The sequence below is a fragment of the Chelon labrosus genome (genome assembly GCF_963514085.1).
Source record: "Chelon labrosus genome assembly, chromosome: 17".
Taxonomy (NCBI): Eukaryota; Metazoa; Chordata; class Actinopteri; order Mugiliformes; family Mugilidae; genus Chelon; species Chelon labrosus.
Window position 1 is genome coordinate 7,282,805 of NC_140350.1, and position 24,791 is coordinate 7,307,595.

The 24,791-nt window shown below is 41.3% G+C and overlaps 2 protein-coding genes across 3 annotated transcripts in view; one reads left to right on the forward strand and one right to left on the reverse strand.

Annotated features, from left to right (window-relative positions):
* tspoap1 (TSPO associated protein 1) overlaps window positions 1–5,196 on the reverse strand; it is a gene marked incomplete at its 5' end in the record, with an annotated part of 59,739 nt that extends 54,543 nt beyond the window's left edge. The window contains one exon of the mRNA XM_084565083.1: window positions 4,306–5,196. Coding sequence (XP_084421209.1) covers window positions 4,306–5,196 — 891 coding nt within the window. The remainder of the gene's footprint in view (window positions 1–4,305) is intronic.
* Window positions 5,197–11,801: 6,605 nt separating this feature from the next.
* On the forward strand, window positions 11,802–22,609 carry LOC311502585 (scavenger receptor cysteine-rich domain-containing group B protein). Of its 2 annotated transcripts, XM_084564885.1 has the most exons (12): window positions 11,802–12,191; window positions 14,432–14,571; window positions 15,515–15,547; window positions 17,036–17,074; window positions 17,524–17,826; window positions 17,932–18,000; window positions 19,308–19,622; window positions 19,898–19,966; window positions 20,244–20,315; window positions 20,443–20,757; window positions 21,435–21,527; window positions 21,624–22,609. In XM_084564885.1, the coding sequence occupies exons 2-12, from the start codon at window positions 14,454–14,456 to the stop codon at window positions 21,938–21,940; spliced, it is 1,743 nt and encodes a 580-aa protein (XP_084421011.1). In that variant the 5' UTR covers window positions 11,802–12,191; window positions 14,432–14,453; the 3' UTR covers window positions 21,941–22,609. The 2 variants fall into 2 exon arrangements, with proteins under 2 accessions (XP_084421011.1, XP_084421012.1); XM_084564886.1 differs by lacking the exon at window positions 11,802–12,191 and having other exon boundaries at window positions 14,409–14,571.
* The last annotated feature ends 2,182 nt before the right edge of the window (window positions 22,610–24,791 follow it).

Sequence of the window (24,791 nt, forward strand, 5' to 3'; positions counted from 1 at the left end):
AATGGAACACATTGTATAACAATAATGAGACCTAAGGGAATTATGTACAACTCATTATCACTGTTATCAGGCCTATTGTTAATAAATGAACTCTGATTTGGCTGTTCCATCAGTACACCATGTATCAATCACATTTTCAGAGATGTTTACTGAAAATGTAGATGTTTTTCTTCTCTTATCGAATCTGCCCTCGACTCATCTGCAGAAGCTCAAAATGTATTTTAATGCTGATGCCATAGAGTGGCTGCTTTGATAAAATGCAACAGTCTACCTTCTGTTGCAGTAAAGGTCACCATCAGAGAAGCCAGGGCTGCTGCAGCAAGTTAAAAATAGACATTTTCCCATGTTCTGAAGTGGGAGTTTTCCTACTACCAAGGCAGTGCAGTTAACAATAGAATCCGTCATGTTAATGGTGACTCGAGGTGGACATTGTTTTCAGAGGGGTTTACCCTACCCGTTTAGATGAACACTGTTTCTGTTCCGTTTCAGCTCCTTTGACAGTTTAAATTCAGTGGTGCTGACAGCAAAACAGCCAACAAAGAACAAAATGTGTGAGATTACTGCAGCACACATGGCCACTGCTATCAGTAGGAATATTTTATCACAGACTTGAAAAGTCAAACTGAGGATAAAACAAAGGAAAGACTGCTCAGCATTTCCAATAGTATGTCAAACCACATATGTTCTGCACAGAAAGGACCCGGTGCCAGGTCCATTATGGCTCAGTGATATTGACATCCTTTCACACAAACATATTTTGACAGCATCTCCCCCTCTGCCTGCCACCAGACTGCAGAGCAGGCAGCTGGTCAAATACAAATTAAATGAAATTTTGCATTTAGCTAAACGACAACCATTCAATAACTGTCAACTTACTGAATTTTCTATTTCACTTGTATCACCGTGAAGACTTGCATTTAGTAATGAGCTATGCTAAGGCTGTACACAGTTTATGAGGATAAATGCAAATTATTTCCAGATCCAAAAACATGTTTCCCCTTGAAAATCTATTACCATAGCACAAATGGATGTTTTTAGAAATACTGAAAGGTTTCAGTGGAAGGAAAAATTGTCATAAATAAATACAAACACAACTGCATGAATTGTAGTAGGTTCCCTCTTTCTCTGAAATGGGAATGCAAAGCTGACATGATTAAAAGAAACACACATGCGCCAGTCCATTCTTGTTTCGAAAGGCATTAGCATTTGAACACCTTAAAAAATTGAGCTCACCCCACCGCAAAATAAGAAGGGTTATTCTTTTTCAGTGCTGCGCAATAAATATAAAACCACCGTGAGGCTTGGCAAGTGAGCCCTGCAGTATAGACACAGTTCAGGCTTTGATTAATTATTCAATTTCCTCTATATAACTTGATCCAAAATCTCCGATTGAAGTACACTGACCCACTTCTGCCACTCCAACAAAAGCTTAAAAACATCCACCTAAATCTATCCTTTAAGCCAGGGATGGAAAAACTTTTTAGCTCTAGGGGCGAACTGGGTTTTAAAATTTAATGAATGGGCCGGACAAGCAGCATTATATTGTATAGGGATTACACCAGTCAGGCATAACATTACGACCACTGACAGGAGAAGTAAATAATATTGACCATCTTGTGACAATGCAATGTTCTGCTGGGAAACTTTTAGATCTGGCATTCATGTGGATGTTACTTAGAATGTACCACCCACCTAGACCAGACCAGGCACCCCCACCCCATAGCAATGACACTCCTTGATGGTAGGAGCCATCCCCAGCAGAATGCAGCCTGACACAGACACACACCCAAAAACGCTTTAGGAACAACTAAAAAAAACATGAAGAACAGCACAAGGTGTTGACCTGGCCTCCAAATTCACTAGATCCCAAACTGATCAAGTATCTGCCTTGCTGCCCTTCTCTGACTCTCTCCCCATGTGTTAGAGTCAGAGTGTGTCTGTCCTGTTACCCCTGATGTCTCTACTAACTGGAGAAGCAGTCTTTTTCTATGAAGGAGCACATAACATTATTGTAAATTCTACTGTCTTGACAAAAGTCCATAAATACCTACTATGTTACCTCAACTATTAAAAACAATTTACACGGTATTAGAAATATCTGGATGTCACGTAGAATAAGATAATGTGTTTTGTGTGAGTCCGTTTTTAAAGTATATTACCGTATCAATGCCCATATTAGAATTAGCCGACAAATAGCAACAAGTCTGTGCAGTTCAGTTACAACAACACTAAACATAATGGAGATCTAACTAATGGGGAGAGATGCTTTGTAGGAGCAACAGGGCAGAACATAACACAATCATTACATTGTCTGAGACGCGCAAAAATATTTCCGATTTGTTATGAAACCATGGCGGAGAGAATTAGACTTTGGCAGGCCGCCATATTATTTACATTCAATGGGAAACCCTGGGTCATTAGGACAGTTTTATAAATGCTTGACGGGCCTGATTAATTTACCACACCAGTCATCTTACAGTTTGATGAAAGAGTTTTACTCTTCTGGGCAGATTATATATTTTATTGACTAGAGAATTTAAAAAAGTAATTACAATGCCTGCAGCAAACTGACATTAAAAATTAGTCTTTCTAATTAAGTATGAGCAAAATCTTGAGCAATCTTTTAAGTTCTCAGAACTTCAGTAAGTTGTTAGGACTGAACTAACTGGCAGGGAAAATGGACATTCTCAATGACAGTGGTAACACTCAACAACAGGGGCTTTTATAAGCAACTGGCAGAGCATCGAAAATGAAGCTAACTGATGCATGCAAAGCATAAGACCACGCTTTTCACACTATGTTTTCATACCAGAGTTTACACTGAAATGTAATTAAGAAATGGCAGTAGAGAGGAACTGTGGAAGTCGGGATGAGATCTGGAAGAGTAACAAAACTTTGAGGAAAAACAGCAAAGCAGAAAGGCGTGACTTCAGAGGAGCTTCAGGAAGGTTTAGCTGACACAGCTGAGTGATGATGCACAAAGAGGGTTTGCACGGAAGAGCGATCAAAAAAAGGTTGCTATCATATCAAAAGTCAAGGTCTGAAGTCTGTAAAGCAACATCTAGGTAAGCCAGAAACAACTGCTGTAAGTTACAACTGAAGTCTTTGTTGATTGTGGTCAAAGAACTTAAACAAATATAACAAAGGAACATTTTGAGACAAAGTCCCTGGATACAGTGAGACCTCAAAAGGGTTTTTGCAACATTCTGCATCACACTGGCAGCATTCACAGCTGGCAGCACATTAGCTAGTGTCTGCTTCTCAATTTCGTTGTTTGTATTGTTAAAATAAAAAATAGAATAAAACTCACATGCAAGTACCACCAGTTGTTGTTTTCCATCTTACAGCTGCAGATCATGCAGCACTGCTGCCTTTTATTGCTGCGCAGCATGTAAACATTTTCCAACGTGACACCACTTGTCCAGCAACCGCCTATTTCCTATTCATTTGTAGAAGTGTTTGTACAGCATGGTTAATGGTGTATTTAGCCATGACTAAAACAGCATTATTATTTTCATCAATAGTCTATGTGACAGTCAGCTGTAGCCATTCAACTGAAGCAACGTGATATGTAAAAACTACTCTGAATGTTTAATGTCTCATAATAAGGACTCAGTCATAAGGAGTTGAAGGTACCAAGGGTCATTTGATTAAAAAATAGTCAATAAAATAAATGTGCAATGAATATAGTATGTAGATTATTTACATGTGTGATAAATCAATATCAGTATGTTATGATGTTTTATGTTTAAACATAATGACAAGCCTTGATCAACCAATCTTGTCCTTAAAATTAAGAGAACATGAATGCACATCAGGCTTCCTCAATTACTATCAACTTGTAACTTACAAATCAAGGTTAAAACAAACTCCACTTCAATGTTCCCTCTGTGGTGTTTGACCTCTAGTAGTGCTACGGACAGCTTTTAAATGGGAGGGTCTCCGATCCCCAAGCATGAGGATGCACGCACAGGCATGTGTTCTTGTGTGTAGTAAGATTTCACACTATTCCACAAATTCACACGTGGAGCAACAGGCTAAGATATGCTGGCATACACACAAGTAAAAGCAAAGAAGACTGTAAATAAAGAAATATACAAGATATATACAAGTTATGGTGTGATTTGACATCATAATTTGGCCTAAAATCGTTTTCCTCAGTGTTTCAGTGTAAAAGAAGACCGCCAAATAATGATGGCCTCTACCCCACTATACATCACAATTTCGCCAACATACTACATACTCAGTTCACAATTTCCAACTTAACAAGCAAAAAGTTTCATTTGGAAAAATGTAGCAGCTCACCTCCGTGTTTCTCTCCATGGATTTGGAGGGCGATGACTCGTCCGACCCAGAGGACTCAGCACTGTAGGAGGGCTGGCCGTCCCAGCCGGCATGGGGAGTGTTTTGAGGGTGACAAATTTTCAGAGAGCTGCCCTGACAGGTGTCCACGACTGCAGCACTGGCGCATGGGTCAGCTGCACACAAGTCCCCGCCTGAAGGCTGCTTCCAACGATCTTGTTTGGGTTTCCTTTTAGGCGAGTGGGAGGCTCCCTGGGATCTCTGTAGTGGAGCGCTGGAGTAGGTTAGGGGAGGCCTCGTCTGACAGGAGATCCTGCTGTCTTCCTGGGCTGGCTTCCTTTTGAGACTTTTAAAAATGTGGCTGGGTGGTCCTGTTCTCTGCGTCCCCTGCAACAGCCTTCCATGGGTCTCTAGCAGGTGGCAGAGTAAGATGGCTTTTTCTAGCTCAAATTCCTGCCTGTGCTGCAATTTATAGGCTGCCTGCTCACCATTAATCTTCTCATACAGTGTCAGCAGCAACTGCTCCAGCTTTGAATATGTTTGTCCACTGCTAACACAAAAAGCATTTCTCCCTCTAAACTCATCCTTACTGTGTTGTCCGCCGTCTTCAGCGCTAACCTCCTTAGTCAGGAAATGAGCACAGCTGTCAAACTTTCTGTCCTTTTGGCACCTTCGCCTCGCCTTCAGCTCCCTCACAGCCCTCTGCTGCTCCTTCTCAGCTTCTTCTCGCAGGCGCCTAAGCTCCACGCCGAGCTGCCCATGGGCCCGCTGTGTTTGGTTTTTCTCCGCTTCCAAATCAGCCCTCAGCCTCTCTAGCTCTCGTCTGTAGTCCGTCTGGACCTGGCGTGGTGTCTTGGATGACAGTGCCAGAGGGTTATCCCTGTCTTGCCTCATGATGCCTCATTCACAGCACAACACGCAAGGAAGCACTCATTTCTAAAGAGGACGGCCATGCATCAGAACTGAGAGGAGGGGAGGTGGGAGGTTGTCAGACATGCAGCATGCAATTATGAAATCTGGTCACTGGAAAGATGAGATCGTGGAGAGTGCGAGAGAAATGGAAAAATTGTCAAATGTTACAGATGAATGTGGTAAAATGAAATAAAGTGTTAGCATTGTGAAAGCACAGGTGATGATTTTAGAATTTAATAGAAATTAAACATCTTAAGAAATTATTAGAAATTGCTCCTCTCGGCTTAAGGGAAGAAACATTAAGTAGCAAACACAGATAACACAACACTGAAATCTTGGGTCAACAAACACTGCAGCTCTCTGTGCTTGTGGCTGGCTATGCTGTGCAACCAAACTTTACAAATCTTCCCTCAGCTTCTTTTATATCGGAAATGTTTCAATTTGTTGTCTAGAATTAGCTTAGTGAACAGCAGTTCTGTTTACTATTTATTTTAACTATTTACTCATACAATTAATGAAGCAAACGCTTAAGAGCAGGAGCCTGACATGGAGCTGAGGATGCAACAAGTGACCGGTGAACTCCTAGCAGACAGCTCTGCACCGTTAGCTATCAACAGTACAACCAGCGTCACTCATCAATGGCTCAATCTAACGGTGTCCATATGGACGCTGGGGACGGCTCATATTACACGGGGGATGGGGGTTCCGCTAATTCGAGCTAATTAATTAGCTTAACCTGACCTTAGCAAAAGAAACATGGTGAAATGGGTGACGCTGAAATATGTAACGTTATTTGACAGAGCGAACAACAGTCTGTAGCACACACAAGCTGAAAATGTTTAGACTACTAGCTGCTACGTCTTGTTAGCCAGTGCTAGCTAAGCGTTAAGTTTTCTAGCCATAACTTGTGTCACAAACTCACCTCTCAGCGGACTCAACTGACATGTTTAACTTTTCATCAGTGCAGACCCCTTTTAGGAGCCGTGCTTTTGTCGTCATTGAAATTAGCTGTGTAGGAACCCCGAGGGTGGTGGCGTTAGTTGTTAAAGGTCCACAGAGCCATGCAAGCAGGGGTTTGTTTATGTGGCGGACACCAGTGTCACAGACACGCACAGACACGCACAGACACTGGCCACAGCGCCATCCTGCTGCCCGGCCAGGAGCACTGCTGCCTTCACGGACGCTGTGCCCTCATGTCTTTTTACGTGTTATCGTCTGACAGTCATTTAAATGAGGGCTGATATTTTCTTTACAAAAATACATTGATTTCGACAAGAAAGAAAGAAAGAAAGAAAGATAGATAGATAGATAGATAGATAGATAGATAGATAGATAGATAGATAAGATAAGATAAGATAAGATAGATAGATACGATTTAAATTATCATACAACAACTGAACACTTGTTCTATTCATAGGTTTTAATGTTTTGTGTCTGTTTATAACAATTACAATGTTTCCGACAGTCCCTGAAGGCAACATCATCAGTGTGTCCAACAAACATGTGGGAGATGGATGACCACTAGTGGCTGAACGCTGCTAATGCTGGCTCGCTACATTTACCTAGATTTTTTATTTATTTATTTATTTATTTATTTATTTTTGCATTAGAGGGATTATTGCACGGGATCACTTTAAAGTTGTCATAAAAGTGAGTCATTATTTTAATTATCATTGTAATATATTCTCCGGATGCTCCTAAAGAACTAAATTACTCAACTAAGTAATGGTCAAGTCAATGGAGGGTTATGCACGATCTTTGTTACTTTGTGTCATGATCATGTGCAAGTGTTCCATCCAGCACAATGAGTTGGAGATCAAACAGGCCTGACTACCAATATCCCTTTGTCACAGAAGACATTTTGATGTGCAAGGACTGCTGTAATAGTGAAATTATTCAATGCTCATCCAGGTATTGTGCATGCTAGTTTTTCACTGTTATGGGATACTTTAATATGATTCAGCCATTGTGATTGCGTTTAGTAACATTCACCCTCAAGTTGCTTTGTTCTACAATGAAAAGTTTATTTTATTTTATATTTTTTTAACGTAATTTTAAATGTTAGCAGCAGCAAATGTAAAGGAGGAATTTCTGTGTGCATATATTATAACAGTCCTGATGAAACTTCACTTGTGTCTCCTGTTTGGATAACAGGCAAACAGGAAGGAGGAGGCAGACTTTGGGCACAGCAGGCTGGGCTAAAAATAAAATCACTAAATCAAAGTTTACTGAGACATGACAGTCACACAGAACTTAAAAAGGGCTTCTGCATAGACGGGAAATAGGACAGGCCTTAAAAGCCCTCATTAAATTGAAAAATATGTGTAGTTTATATTCAGACTGAGGGGAACTAATTGGGGAATGAGGTGTGCAAGGAAGTCACTAATCAGAAAATAGGGGCTGACAGTCAATAGCGGCACCTAGTGGACAGGTAGGGTACAGCAGGAACTGGGGAGGGAGAGAAAGCTGCAGGTGATGGCATCCTCCACCACAGTTTAACATCGCCATCTCGTTGGTTTTAGTCATCTTTGGCCCTGGTGTCACATCACTTGATTATGATATTTGATCAGATACCTTGCATTATACTGGCAAACAAATACTCCTGCATGTTTTTATGTTTACAGACTGGTCATTCTAATATTTTATCACAACAGCTCAGAAGTCAGTTTAAAGATTCCTACATGTGGTTTCAACTGGTTTTCACGTAAGCCAATAATGCACAAAAACTAGTTACAACCCAATGAACAGGAATGCATTGTTTAATGTGACCCTCAGGACCTTGATAAAATGCTTCCTGAGATCTCACTAGTTGGCAAAGGCAGTCATACTGAAATGTTTAAATCCTCAAAGGTATGTACATACCTTTTCAATATCATGTTGCCAAAAGACACCAAACGCTGTTTGACCACTGGGGGCATTTGTATTAGCAGAGAGTTACTCTGCATTCTCTTTTTAATCATTGCTAATGCAAGAGCAGAAGCACCATTAGATTTCTAATGGTCTGCGTTCAGGGTGAAGATGAAAGATGCAGAGATAGACAGAGAGAGAGAGCCCAGCATACCACTCTGCGTTATCAGGGTGTCCTTGGGCCGCTCCCTCTTTCATTCCCATCTCTGTCTGCTCACGTGTGGTAGACTGTGGAGAAGAGACAGACGCTAGTAGAGAGAGAGAGAGCAAAAGCACTGCAACAATCCAAACTCCTGCTGCTGGATGTCCTTAATACTCTTATTTGAATGCACATTTCACATTACCGTGATGATACTACTAATATCATCTGTCTTGATTGTGATGTACAGTTGGCAGTATATAAATAGTATCTTGTGTGTGCATATCCCTTGCATCAGCCCTAATTCTGTCGGATTAATTTGAAGCCATGCACATGACATGAACATATTTCTGTGCTTATCTTTGCACACACAGTACGTTCTTGCACATATGGCTTCTGTATTTTTGGAGTACCATCTGTGAGCTAACGACCCCCTCATTTCTGTCCTAACTGTATATATTTCTCTAAAACCACCAGTACACATTGGTGATGTAAACTTATGTAATGCTTTATATCCACAATATTATTTGGCGCGTGCAGTGTCTTGATTTGACCAGTTTTGATCTACTTTGAGGGAAGTTTGTTTTTGGGATGATGCATCGCTTCTCGTAATTTGTACTGAAACAACAGTTCAAGTGAAACCTTTGTTAAACAGGTTTCATTCACATCTGCCAAATGACCAGCGGCAGTTATAGTGCTGCCTTACACTCTTTTATTGCAAGACATTTGATTCACCTATTTGTTTCTTGGGACTCATTGGGAATGAGACACAGGGCTTCAAACTAACCGGCCTTTCCTTACCGTATTTGGTACATATAATACCCTTGAGGTTATGCAATATAACTACAGCATCTTGTTGCCAAAATGCTTTATCAATGTGAACTTATTGCTGAGTATGAATCTTAGACACAGCTTACTATTTTCATTTAAGAATTTTAGGAAATGCATAACAATGCAAAGTCTAGATGGGTCCATGATACTGAGGAACTTTTTACACTTTTCAACAACTGTGGGACACCAAATACCACCTGCCTTCTTGGCCCACTTAAAGACAAGGTCCAAGACAAAGGTGTCAGGATGTCATTTTGTACCATTTGTGTCAAGATCAAATTCAAGAGCGTCATAGCTAGGGGGCAAGAGCATATACGTAGATAACCAATACCTTTGTGGAAAATGGATGCCGTATTGTATATCCTTACAGGTAGTCTATCAATTTTGTCTGCACTATTAGTATTACAGCACATAAAAAAGACTACAAGAACTCTCACAATAGCTGACCTAACCAAATCATCCACATCCCAACAAGGCATGTATTCCAGAAACACTGTAATTCCCAACTGAGAATAGCCCATTTGCTCACATTATGCGGCTCCGCTCAGAAATTCAGCTGGGAGACTGGTCTTCCTTGAGCCCTTTCTCCTTTCAGACCTTTTGTTTCCAGTAGCTTTGTTTCCTATTTTCACCCTGTTGACCGGAGCGCAGGTACCGACACAAACATCTGACTTCACTGTGCCTCTTTGCAGTAAATGCATCATGTTCAGCTACAGGAAAGACTGTGCAAACTATTGTTTTTTTCACAAAGCATCCAACAAAACTCCAAAATTAGCCATTCAAAGAGGAACACATCTGTAATGAGGAAATAATATATTTGACGGCAGAAAGATTCCTTTTCTAGGTGCATGAAAACCCATTGGGAATGTTTAACTTCACGTCACACGCATAGTCCAGTCAGGCTTGTACTGCAGCTAATATGATCATGTGTGTCTTAGCTGGGAATCCATGTCAACGTCAAAGTCAGCTTTATTGACAGTTTTGCCATATGTGCAGCACTAACAAAGGATTGAAATTTCTCTCTCTCTCTCTCTCTCTCTCTCTCTCTCTCTCTCTCTCTCTCTCTACACACACACACACATATATATATATATATTAGGGGTATATGGTGAAAGTTGAGACGACGTCAACAAGTCGATGACATCACACACAGCAACAACATATTCTTGCCCTGAATACATATTGTAGCATCTCACACAAAAGAAGCTTGAACAGGGGCTACTGTCCCACGCCAACACCATAAACACTGTCAATCTGACACTTCTAAAATATCTTGCTAATAACGTCCAAAGCGTTAGAGCATATGAATGAAGTCAGAAAAATGACTTTCTAAGTGTGTAAATGAGCCCATCTAGGTGCATGTGAATGCACCATGACTGTATACTAACTGTGTGTTCATGTGATGTTGGAACAAAATTAACTTATATGTAGCAGCAATATTAACGTCAATGTCGACCCAAGTTGGAGCAATAGATTGGAAAAACGTGGCGCACAACTTGTGGAGATTCTTCACGTTGCATATGGAGAAATATGATGTTTGCTGTTTGCTCTCATTGAAAATCATAAGAGTTCCTACCAGGGGGTTTGGACCTACCGTGTTGATTCCACCTTCCAAGGAGCATGCAAAGGCACTATAATACCATGGTATTTTTAAGTTGGGAGCAGAAAAACACATTTATATTCATGTTTGTTAGCTCCCCTACTTATAAGTCCAGTGTGCAGCTAGGTTTTATTGGCATTTAACAGAAATTCAGCAGATCCTGCTGAATCCTAAAATGTAGGAGCTGTGTAGACAATGTTTGGTTTGTCAGTTTGGAGCTACTATAGGAACTTTGTGGGCACAGAGGTCTTTTATAACACAACCTATTTACGGTGAACCAAAAAGCACAAATGCAAAAGTCTAATTTGTATTTTATTTATTTTTTAATGAAAGACATTACACGCAGATATGTAGTTTTGTGTGTGTGGAGTTGTGTTTTTGCAATCCTGTCCTGGAGCTTCAGCATAGTGTAACAGAATCCTTTTATTCTGGCTCATCACTGATTTGGGTGACATTGCTGGAAGGAACCTTAAAGTGGTCCTTGAAAACCCAGACAATGGCCAAGGACAGCCTGCACGTTTCTCCGCGGCTCAGAAAGGATTAGAGTTCGGAAGCAATTGGTATTATTGTGCCGCACAATTCAGAGAGGCCCCCGGCTTTTCCTTGTCAGGAGTTGCACAAATAGAGGAGCTATAAAATGTTGTGTCATGTTGGCATTAACACAATGGAGGTTGTAACTTGTGAAGTTAGAGGAAACACATTGTGATAGGACCCACTGAGCCACATTCTTCCCCTAGGATTTTATGTGTTCTGGAAAACAGGCAGCCGTTCAGAGCTGCACTATCAAGCAACCTGCCAGAATTTTAATGTTTGAATATTTCCACGAATGCAGTTTGGCAGTCATTAGTTTTCTGTGGGACTAAATAAGGACTGGATGATTTTGTGTAAAACTTCCTGATTGATCGCTCTTTTTGCCTCATCAAGACACAGACCTCTGCTTGAGTATACCTTTGTGTGGGTGTGTGTGTGTGTGAGTCTCACACACACGCACACACACACACAGGACCTAAGCCACAGTCTCGTCTCTCTCCGTGAGTGTGTGCAGGGATGAGCAGGACCGCACCTTCTGAGAGCGCTACCTGAAACTGGAGATGCAGGGGTACCAGTAAAGGGTTAGCTTTCACTGTCTTTGTCTTTTTTTTTTTTTTTTCCTTTTCTCCTGTCGCCCCTCCTGCTTCTTTTAAGCACAGACAGGTACAGGGCGTTAGAATATTAACATACAATGCTCTGGCATTTATTGTTTTACGTAATCCCTGTCACTGAAGCCAGGTACTTATAGTCACGCAGAGTTAAGGAGATGAAAGACCTAAAACACGTAGCGCTGGATTCTCTGCCTCCAATTCTACGCAAAGTTTCTGTATTTTGTGTGTGACTTGTGGAATTAAGCTGCCTGCCACTTGAACTCTGATGACATTTTTTTAGTTCTTTTGGGAGGGAGGAAACCCAGTTTATTTTTTATTTATTTTGTATTCTTTGTCAAGATAATTACTTCTTCAGCAGGTATGTATGTTCATTTTGTTTTTAAGTGCTGTATTTGATGATCATGATCGTTTTTAATATGAACCTGACTCTGTGACAAACCAGTGGATAGCAGTATCTTTAAAGCTACATTTTCACATTTGCAGTGGGAATTCATAACAATGTGGCTTACACAAGTTATCTAAGATATAATGTGCATTGTTGTTGAGATTACATGATATTATTTTAATTTTCCTCACGGTTATTGAACAAGGTTTCTTAAATTTCTTTCTGCTTTTATATTCTGACACAAAAACTAAATGGATATCAATGAGGACTATGGTGAGATTAAATATTGACATTAATTGTGTGTTCAAATGGCACAAAACTCCGGACTGACGGTGTTGTTCTCTGGTTCATCTCAGACATTGAGGGGTATTTTTGTGGGGCCGAGATCTTTCAGCTATTTCTCAGCACAGGGAAGGGAGGGGAAGCAGAGCCGACACAAAAGGCAACATTATTCCCCAGCGGATCTGCGCTACATCCTACTATGAATGGAGTATTGAAAAACACAACATTGGGGACTAGATTATTTTTCATCCCTCATAACTGAGCCATTTGTCCCGGAGTTTCGAGTGGTTTGTTGGTGCAGTCTGCAAATGAGACGGCCGTGGTTCTTGAGCGCTGTGCTGGTGTTTAAATCCCCACCTCCCAACTGGATGCGCTGTGTCTATTCTGTGGGCCTCTGGCCTTCTGTACGCCACCTTTTGAGACACTGTAAATGTGTTTATCCTGGGTGTAAACGTATGTGTCCAGAGGTGTCTCTGAGCTGAATTTTCTTGTCACTAATGGCCTCACAAAGGTTGCAGGTTAAATTTACAAGCCGAAGTGTATGAATACAGTACAGTGGCTTAATATTCTAGTCCTCCTCCCCCTTTCTCCCCTTGCCCTGCAAGGAGACGAGAGGCGCCCCTGCAGTGTCATCAGGTGCCTAAGCGTTTTGGAGGGTTCTAGTGACAGATTGCAGGAAGCAGCGCTTATGCCCGACGACGGGGACCACAGAAAGCAGAAATGTCTTTTTGTGCCCCCTGGGCCCGGAATGTCCACTATCTCGAGGGGCCAATATCAAATTCTCCCCTCATCATCCCCTAATACGAATTCCTGTGTAAGGTCAGGGGGAATTTTGCATGGAGACAAACAATCACATGCTTCAAACAATTGATTTAAAGGATAGGTGAAAGGTGGAATTCAGCGACCGTAGATAAATGAAAGCAGACCTGATCAGGCTACATTTGTGGGATTAGTAGGATTAAAATGCTGCATATTAATGAACATGATCAAATCAGTACGATAAAGGCAGACCATTTCAATTTGCATGTTCAAACAACTAGCTAGAGGGTTGAAGTGAAAATATTAAAGACAGCCTTATATTCACTCATATTTCTGAGTTCAACCAACAAGATGTTTTACAGTGCATGGAATTTTAATCTAGATTTAATTTCTTCAAATCAGTGCATGTTACAATGTCAGTCAGAGCCATTTTTTGATTCCCCTTGCAGTATTAGATGGATGTCATTCATCCCAGTTTCTGAGTTGAGAGGAACGTAGGGTATTCGGTGTCTGGCTGAGTTACTATCTAACTCTTATTACTGAGTGATACTCAGTGAATCCTAATATTCTCTGTCTGAAGGAAAATCCCCTTGAAAACAGTGACACAGGTGCCTGCCTCTGTCTGTAACACAAGCCTTCCCCAGCTGCTGCTGATGCTCACAAGCTAAGCTTCTTCACCCCAGCTATCTAACAGACCTCACACTGCTGCCAGGTTGGTGAACAGTGGCCATTTTGTGGTTACAAAAGAGAAAAGTAGCTGGACTCCCTGTTCCTTGTAATTTATTGGCAATAGCTTTATTAGTTGGTGGCACTTGCTTATATCTGTAAAACTTGGGTGACAGTTTTATGCCATTTGAACTCCTTTACAGCCCTCTTATGTCTGTGGGAATTGATGTGCGTCAAGTGATCCATGGAAACGATTTTGGGCTACACGTTGCCCATGCCCGACCTCAAACTACCATCAATACCCTACTACAGCACAAAAACAACAGCTGTAGGCTCCATCAGAGGAAACAATCCAATACTATAATTAGGCTGTTCTGAACCAGAACAGAAAATAGCGATTGTTTGTAGAAAAGTGTCTACTACGCTCTACTTACAGCTTCACACACGCACACAGCTCAGGACTTTGGGAGATCTGATGAGCAGGACTGGTTGTTTGTGTGTTGCAGGTGAACGGTCAGTCAGGCAGCCATGCGAGGCCAACGAGTGGTAGAGAGCGAGTGCAGGTGCTGGAACCCGGCCGTTTGGCTCCTGGTATCCCTGCTGGGGACCCTCGTCTTGGTGGCCCTCAGCGTGCTGCTGCGACTCGGTGAGTGCACAGAGTTTGAGTTGCCACCTTGGATTTGTCCAAAGAGTACAACAGGTCAAGGCAAGGCCACTCTTTTGATGGGACCTTAAAGTGTAGATATAGAATATTGCATGTCATTAGGGAGAAGGCGTCTTTTAGTAAAGACATTCCTGATATCAGAGTAGATATCCACTCTGAAACACAACACGAACTGCGATCTGCATGTGTATACTGAATAATACTAAGGAAGTAATAACATCATGTAACCGTATTAATGTAGAAAGGGCAGTTCCTACTGATATTTGTAGTCTATTGTCATTGCTAAAGGGGACATTGTGAAATATGGAAAAGTAATACACCTTTAAAAGTCTACTGCTTTTGTTTCATGTTCTCAGTGACCAGTGTTGGCTAGAACATCTTATAATAAAGCATATGACTCCCTAAAGGGCTTAGTTTGGCTGTATGAAGTCTGAAATTTTATCTACATGTTTCATCTGCTCCTGTAATCTTAAACACGCTTCCATGTTCTGGCTTTTCTTGCCCTCACAACGGTCCTTCCAATGGCTAATGTAGGAGCCTTTAATGTTTTTAGTTAAATTCAGTTTGGGATTCTGCATATTTTAGTCTCTGCACCAGAGAAAAGGTGACACATGAGATGATTTTTTTTGTGCGTCAGTGTTTAAACGCATTTGGGCCATTAATAATGCTCAAGAACCTGATGTGCCCACGAGAGAACTCCCTGTAGATGAGGGCTTTTGTGTCCACGGTCACTGTCTGGCCCGTGTTACCCAGTAATAGCTGGCTAAATGCCCTGCAAATGGTTTTGAAGCAAGCCAGGGTCAATTCCACTCACTAGATCAACACATGTATAGAGAGCTATGTATGCAAATGTGATGACACCAGCTAAATGGGTTTATATATGTGACTCACTAACGTCTTTTTTCCTTTTAAATTTGAATTTCAGGAGACATGAAAGTAAGCAGACGAACTGTATCCAGTAAGTAATATTTATTGGAACGTTTATTATGCTATTTAGGATAAGTATTTCATATGCCCCTAGAACATAAGCCACGCTGTAACCAGCACATCCCTCGGTATGTATTTACAATGCCCTGGAGCTAAAGTATTTAGTTATATGTAGATATTGTACTGCTCGTGATTCAGTGTCACAAACAAACGGGAGAAGCCTGTGAATTGACCCACATTGGGTGTAATATTTTTTGTTTGTTTAAGTGTCTCTGGTGTCTTTGTCGAAATCTGAGATATTATCCTTCAGGCGTTAGCATGTCCTTCTTCCAGCGCACCTCTTGTGAGAACATGTGTTACGTCAAAACCCTCACATCTCAGAAACCCACATGGATCTATTAACAGTTTTATTTGCTGATCTGGCTAACATCAGAGTTGAAGCATTAAATAAAGGTGGTATGAGGTGGTAGAGATAGTTCATCAAATAATTGTTAGTAACCATGCCAGCAGCTCTGTGGAGCTGTATTTAGCTACAGAAGTACTTTGAGCTTCATGCGGACATCTTCAGGAACACTGGAAAACATTACAGCCCCTTTAAGTTACGTGAACGTTTTTCTTCTCTTTTTTAATTAGACAGAACTATTAGTATAAAATGGTGATACCTTTGAAACAAGGCTCTACAAAAGAGGATTAAACTAAGGTATTACAATGTCAGCTAAAGTATAGTGCAATGGATTTTAAACCCTGTTTCCCTACCAGTGATGCATTTTAAAGTGGCTGTTTTTGGTGGATCAAATCTGAATGTCCTCATTTCTAAACAGCCTAAATAGCATTGAGCGAGGCCATTGTTTCAAATGCCAATGCCAGCCTTTATACATCTTGTCAGTGTATTTTAAAATAAATGTTAAATTCTTGAATAAACAAGATTTGAGTTTAACCTGTCTGAAGTTGAGGTAATCTTTAAAACTTGCCATTAGTAGTCAAGACAAAACATAATGCTCTCAATGTAAAATGGCAATCAAAGTGTATTACAGTGAATGACGTTGCTAACATTTCAAGTAAATAGGGTCTTTAGTGTGTGTTGTGCATAAATATGCTAATTAGACCGCAACACAAATGACAGCTGAGGCTGATGGGATTGTCTTGCTGGCATTTGGTCATAAACTTTAGCATTGGACAATTAGTATTATTAGTATTGATCTAATAGTGGTGCTACGTCATCAAACTTTATGAAAAGTTAGATCACCTTAAATGTCAGGATCATGGTGGCGCTAGAAGAAACTGGTTGTTCAGAGTTGCCAAACTGAAGCAACAGGCGAACATATTTGTGTTGTGGCTGCTGCATACAGTGTGAACAGGGCTCCTGTTGTGGTTTCAGCCTGGGTCTAGTGTTACAGGAAAATGGATGTAGTAGATATAGAGTACAGTAACTATGGAAGGCCAAGAACGGCCTTTCAACAAATAATTTCTCCGTACTCTCTCGCTTTCTCTCCCATATTCCCTCCTCCCCTCATTTCAGCCAATGTCGACCAGAGCCCGGTGAGGACGTACTATGAAGGTAAGCCTGAGCTTAACAGCTTCGTCCGCCTCACCTGCACAAAACATTTATGTGCTGCTAAAAGCACGTCTGCATTCAAGTCACGCTATGAAGGCCTATCGGTGTCAGGCTGTTTGTGAGTGAAACAGAGTACAGGAGGTAGAGCAGTGCCTGGGGCTTTTTAAACAAGGTCACTTTCCCAGCTCTCCATTTCCCTAATCCCTATTTATATGCTATGTAACCTCCTACCCTCCTGCATCCACCTTACTCCCATCCAAGGAGTCATATGGCGTATCGTGTGTCTTAACTTTGTAGGATTATACTTATTTCAGAAAGATTTTTTCTTGCCATTGCATTAAAGCCATGCCATTCTATCATCTTTGTGTAAGATCTCAAACAGAAATACCCTCAGACAAAGACTGAGAACGTAGAAACACCTGGACACATACCGTCTGCTTGTCTCTTTACAGTACAACTGGTGAATGGACGTACCAGGTGCGAAGGTAGAGTGCAGGTGGGCTTCAACGGCTCATGGGGCACGGTGTGCGACGACGACTGGGACATGGTGGACGCCAACGTGGTGTGTCGGCAGCTCGGGTGTGGGGTGGCCGTGGGCAGTAGCTCTAGCTCCAAGTTTGGCCAAGGCACAGGCTCCATCAAGCTGGACAACGTGGACTGCAGAGGAACGGAAACAGACCTCAGCCAGTGCCGTAGTCTGGGCTGGGGCGTCCACAACTGTTACCACTATGAGGATGTGGGCGTCACCTGCAGAGGTAAAGCTCTTTAAGTGGTGGCGAACCATCTTTTCATGCATAGGCCTGCTAAGAAAAGAGGGCAAAATGACTGACATCTCTGCTTTCTTTTCATTTCCCTGCTAGAACCGGCATTTGTGGGGTTTAGAGGTTTTGAGGAGCACACCACTGCACCCCACAGCAACTCGGGTTTACGTAAGTAAAACCTTCTGCTTTTATATATATATATAAATAAAGGCTGGTCTTCTGCCAACCTGAAAAGGGAGAGGTATTGTTAAACATAAACACATATGATAACTTTGAGGTTAATGTATAGTGGCTATTTCAAGTGTTTGCCAAGATTAGACATTTTTTCACATGTCCATTTCCACTCCAAACAAATCTGCTATAGCAGGTCCAAGCGTCTGACTTTGAGAAACAAACCACACCTGTGCTTGAATTAATCTTCACAGCCGATCACAGCTGATCAGATTAGTCCAAAAAGAAATCGGGCTGATTCGCATAAAGCTTAAAGGTCAGATTCTGCATTGTCTCTCTGCTAAATACAAAGAACAGCCTGTTCAAGTGCAAATTTGAAAAAATCATATATTTTAGAAATGAAGGATGACATGAAAATGTTTTATATTGAGAGGAATTACACTTTAGTTTGATTATTTCAGTGCTCTAGGATCAAAATCTAAAATACACAAATCTAGCAGACTGGTGGCATGCCAGATGTTACCAAAGAAACAAGTCCAGGTGTCATTAAATAATAAATAGTGGCTTATTTTGTCATTGTGTGAGGTCCAAACTGCAGGAATCGTCAAAATATAAACAGATCTATATATTCAAAAACATAAACTGCATAGAAGTGATATATATATTGTATCAGATGTGCTACTATTAGATGCTTTTAGATCAAAGAGCCAGTTCAGAGGAAAGGAACTCTTGGGCACCTACAAGGAAATTCAACACACCTCAAAGGCCTCCTAAATTCCAGGCCATCCGCATTGTTCGCTGGCTTTGCCTTTGTTGTAGTCACCTTGTTTTCTCCCCGATTCCCCAAGAGGACCATGAGAGACCAGAGTAGAATCTAATTTAGTTAACGAGTGACGTACCTGACCATTTCTCTGGTGATATTATGAAAGCCACTGGGAATGTCAGGAAGTCCTCCAGATTCGCGGCTCATAAATGATGGACATATGAGAATGTCTTTTGTCCCCGTGTTTTTGTCTGGAAAGAGGCGTACGTTGACCACATCTGTGGTTAGTGGAATATCAGGTGCTTTTTCTGGGCCCACAGTCTGTATTGTGTTTCCAGCACCTTTCTCCTTTCTCTGTATCAGTGTCTCTTAGTCATTTCCTTTGGCTTCGACACATTCTCACACACAAAACCCAGCAGCTACTGTTTCACTGGACACCCCTAAACTGATATTAATAGAGATTCTAATAAAAACTACATAGTCTGAATTTATAATGCTGAGAAAGATCATTCATCAGGACTCCTTCTCCCTCTTGGTTTAGGAGATGGCACCATACGTTTAGCAGGTGGAAAGAATACCTGCCAGGGCCGGGTCGAGATCTACTACCAGGGAAACTGGGGGACGGTGTGCGATGATGACTGGTCCCTCAACAACGCCCGGGTGGTGTGCCAACAGATCGGCTGTGGTGGTGCCGTCTCTGCACACATCAAGTCCTCCTTTGGCTACGGCACCGGAATGATTCACCTGGACAACGTCAACTGCTATGGCTATGAAGAGGACCTGACCAAATGCAAAAGCCTGGGCTGGGGCAAACACAACTGTGGCCACCATGAGGACGCTGGGGTCACCTGCACCGGTATGTACATGTACATCAACGCAAGTAGCAGGCATGTATCTAAGGAACTGTTGCAATTCAAACAAATACAGATTAAAGACCTACAGCACTGCTATGTCAAGTTCTGGTGCTCTAATCTAAATTCTAATATCACACTGTAAGTAATGCTGATGTAAGGATGAAATAATAACAATTTATTATTAAGTACAGGTATCAGTGTTTGCAACAAGCTGTAATAGATATTGCAAAAGCAGAAGCTTTTCAATTATTTCCTTTCTATTTTCTGCCCTCTTCAGCATCCACTACTATTCCACCTGCAGCAACAGAACTCCAGAGAGGGTTCAGGCCAACACTGAACACCAAAGGTAAAAACAAACTCACACACTGAAAATTTTCGTGGCAAGTCAGCACAAGCTGATTGTTAATCTTTTTCACCAGCGTGTCACATTTGCTGTGCTGGAATCTTTTTTTAATTCATGAAAAATGCACTTTTGCCAAGTGACCAACAGGGAGAGCCATTTCTCCCCCGTTGCATTGTGTGTGCTGCACCTCAGTGCCACGGTACATGATGGTGCAAGTTATAAATTGGTAGTTTTTGTATCAATCCCTCAAATAATTTCGTTTTTTTCATTTTCTCTCCAGCAACAGAACAAGCTACAGTCACACAGCCACCACCAACGACGACAACCGTTGCCACGACTGCTCAGACAAAAGGTGACAACATTTATCAATTTTCTCCTTTGTAAAAACAAATACATTGTGTTTTTATATTGGAAACAGCTATTATTATTATTTCATTCTAAAATTGCAATGCTGTACCTCTGCCTCTATTCCTGTGCAGGCAAACCAACCATTCGTTTGGTGAATGGTAACAATAGCTGCCAGGGTCGTGTGGAGGTCTTGTACAAAACCGTCTGGGGGACGGTGTGCGACGATGACTGGAGCATGACCAATGCCCACGTGGTGTGTATGCAGCTTGGCTGTGGCCCGGCTATTGCGGCCAGGACCCAGGCCTTCTACGGCTACGGTTCGGGTCCAATCCTGCTGGACAACGTGGAATGTAGTGGTACTGAGAAGGACCTGTCCCAGTGTTTCCACCTGGGCTGGGGTCAGCACAACTGTGGCCATCATGAGGATGCTGGAGTTGACTGTGCACGTAAGACCAGACTTGTTGTCATGTGGCTCTACATTAAGCTTACAATAATAACTGCACATATACTCCACTAGGTCTGTATCTATTAAGTCATCAGTTCCACTGCAAGCTCATACTTCCCATTAATCCAGTCATCTACGCCCGCCCTGCTGAGCTGTCCAGTTGCAGTGCATGACAGTAGTACTCTGAGGAGGAGACAGCCCAGAGAGCATAAAAAATACAGAGGATGAGTCAAGGCACATCAGCGTCACTGCTTGCCTGCAGGCCAAGTTCTGCTTCTTTAAGGCTAAATCAAAAGCACACGTATACTTCCACTTCACTTTCTTGGTTTCAGATTTATCGGAAAACATTATACATTTAAATTTAAAAGGAACAGTTTTAAATCTATTCTTTTGAGGAAGTCTGCCCTCAGCAGGTGATTAGAATAGGCACATCAGGGGACATTATTTGACATGACAATGAGGAGTTTACAAATACTACAAATATGAAATTGCCTGTGCAAAGTGTGTCTCTGTATTATTACGTTATAAGAGCCAGGGAAGCTAATAGGCTTCCAATATTGATCAGTGGAGTAATTAGAAGAGAGCCTTGCTAATGCTTTTGTGACCTGATATTTCCTGAGTATGCCCAGAACGCAGGAGGATCACTCTGTTTTCTCTCTTTTTCTCTGCTTCCCCTAGCTTTTGACCCCAAGCTTTTTCTCATGGGAAATGTGCGTGACTTCAGAGTAACGGAAAAGATACCGGTCACCACCACCATGCAGCCCACTGAAGGTAGGTCATGTACTCTATGTATTTAACTAGCTCACAATCAACCCACGCCGATTTTCTCTAGATTCAGAATTCACTCTTCTTTGGGTTTTTCTGTAGGAATGCTGAGACTAGTGGGTGGCCAGCATTGGTGTGAGGGTCGAGTGGAGATGTACCTAAATTCTGCATGGGGCACAATCTGCGACGACGCCTGGGATCTCCCTGACGCTCAGGTTGTGTGTCGTCAGCTGGGTTGCGGAGAGGCCACTGCAGCCCGGGGGGAAGCTTCCTTCGGGCCCGGCACGGGAACAATCCTGCTGGACAATCTCAAGTGCACTGGTGCCGAGGCCTCCCTGCAGGCATGCTCCCATATATCCTGGGACGTGCACAACTGTGATCACTCTGAAGATGCTGGCGTCACCTGCTCACTGTCGTGATTCCAGCAGAACCAAACTCCCAACTCCACCATGGCTTAGGAAGTGGGAGTACTGACCTAGGACTTGTATACATTATGTAAATAACAGCTTCCACATTGCTGAAGGAATACTCCATCATCAACAACATACAAAACAACTAATATGACAATATATGATTACATACTATAACTATCTATGTCTATTAAGCACTTTATAAATATATGATATAAAATACAATGTACACATTTTTTATGTGATAAAGAAAAACAAAGCTTTTAAATGCCTGTCTCTCCTTTTTTGTTTAAGTATTTACTGTATTTACTGTTTGCTGTTATACTTTGATGTGTTGTTTAAGTCAGAAATATACTGGAGGCAGTCCATCCATTAATAAAGTATGTGGATAAAAGTAAAATATTTTTACACAAAAAACTATAGATCCAAAATTCACAAATACAAAGCAAGTAGAAATATAAATGAGATGAATTGTACTTTATATTATAAACCATAAGAATGCAAGGAAACTTCCATGAATAAATGTGTTAAATCTTGTGAATATATGACCTGTTGTGTTCCTTGTGTTCTGTAACCTACATACAAATAAATGTAATATTAATCATTTATATGTGACCAAAAAAAAGTTCTTATTTTTTGATATTTAATACATTTGTGTTGTAGAAACAGAAATGTAAGCATGCTAATGTAAGTTTTTCTTAATGTGTATCAGTTAGATTTTTACTCTTCTTTGGTGGAACATATTGGCAAATGCGGTAACTTCACCTTTTAAATTTGTTTAAGGAAGACGGACGCACCACAGGAAAAATAAAATGCCTTCATTTAGAGGAGAAAGTCAGACTGAGATAGCAAAAGTAGCAAACAGTTCACTTGCTAATGCTAGCTAACATTATCTACAACGAGCCAATGGTCAAAGGCTGCCAAATAGCATTTCCAAAACCATGTGGTATTAATGGGAAATTAATTGCAAAAATATATTGTTTCATTTTTCAAAAGCTACATTATCTTGCTATACATTGTAAACGTGTTGTATAATAAAACATACTGTTTAGTGCCAGTATATTCAGTTGTGTGAAAGGATGTCAGAGAATTGAAGAATCTTATAGCACACCTGACTGTGATGCCATTAAGGATTTAAATATGTCATTCCTCTGTCCAGGGCGGTTGCACCAATTTTAGAGTGAAATAAGTATTGTTATATTGCATTTTGTGAAAAGTGGAAGGAAAGTGAGAACAGTAGTAAGGTAAAAATCTAGTGAACAAAAGTCACAGCAACAATCAGGATGATGTAAGAGCATTTAAACAGGCCACAATTATACAGTTTAACTCGTTGAAGAGAGACTACTGCACCACAGGCAAAACCCAACAACCTCTTTTACAGGAGAAACAGAGTTTGGTGCACAGCAGCGTTTTAGCATTTGTAGCTAACTGTTAAGCTAACGTGTATGTTAACATGATGAGCTGCTGTAGCTCAAACTGCTGAAAAAGTTCATGGTGATTCAGGTTAGAACACACAGTGATCACAGTTTGTTGGGTGTGGGGCTTACAAAAGCGGCTACAAGGCAGGTATGTGAGCATCACATGCACATGGAAAAAAGTGTCACATTTTCTTTTACACCACATGAACAGCTGGGTGCATGTGTGTCACTTACCTGGGAAAGACAGCGAGCTGGCTGAGGCAGTGTGATGCTCTGCGCAACGACCTGCTGGAAGACCTTGGGTCCTGCCATTCATGATGACTAGCGCACCCTATCGTGGAAATGTATTCCCTGATGGCAGTGGCCTCTTACAGCAGGACATTGCACTCTGCAAGGAGTTCAAGGTGTTGACTTCTTCAAATTCCCCACATCTCAGTCAAATTTTGTATCTGTGGGATGTGCAGGACAAACAAATTCAATATGGATCAATAATAAATATGGACAATAAAGGATCTACTGCTAACATCTTGGTAGATACCACAGCACGCTTTTAAAGGTCTAGTGGAGTCCATGCCCTGAAGTGTCAGTGCTGTTTTGGCAGCAAAATGAGGACCTACACAATATTAGAAAGGCAGTCGTTATGTTATGGCTGATCAGTTTGTGGTGCACAAAACAATTTTTTTTAAATATGTCTCCATTTTAGTTGTGACATTCAGTTGACAATGTTCTAAGTTGGCATTTTAACTCATATGTTGATTCCAGACATCTGTACACCTTGCTTGAATAAATAGGTTAAAGGACTTAAGAGCAGACTCAAGCCTGGGCAAAGCTGGAGCTGACTGATCAGTTTCAGAAAATTTACAGTGAGCGTCTGCACAGAAGAGAATGGGGAGAATGGACTGCATAAGAGGGCGTGTTTGATGAGTCACGATAAAATGACTCAGCATATCAGAGTTATGAGATTAAGCCTAATCAATACGGTTAGCAGACAGCATAGTTATAAAGCGGTCTCATAAACGACATAAAACAAATCATATGCTATTCCTTCACTTGAAAATGGTTATTGCAAACTAATACTAATGAGGGTTATGATTAATTGTATGCTTGCTGCTATGCTAACCTCACCCCTGCTTTATAAGCAGGCAGGTAACACAGACCTGATGACAGTAAACCTGTTACTATATTACAAAATGTATACATAAAACATATATTCTTATTTAAATCTATAACTGTTATTGTAAACTGAATACTACTGCTATGGGCCTCCTACATACAGAGAATAATACAGATGGCATTTTTGATGCGTTTGATGTCTTTTACCCTGCAAAATGACACACAATTACAGAATCTTGTGAAACCAATAGCCGTACTATACTGTGTCATTTCTGTGCAGGTGTGGCTACTTGGAAGGTGCTATTATCCTGTCATGTATGGTTGAATCT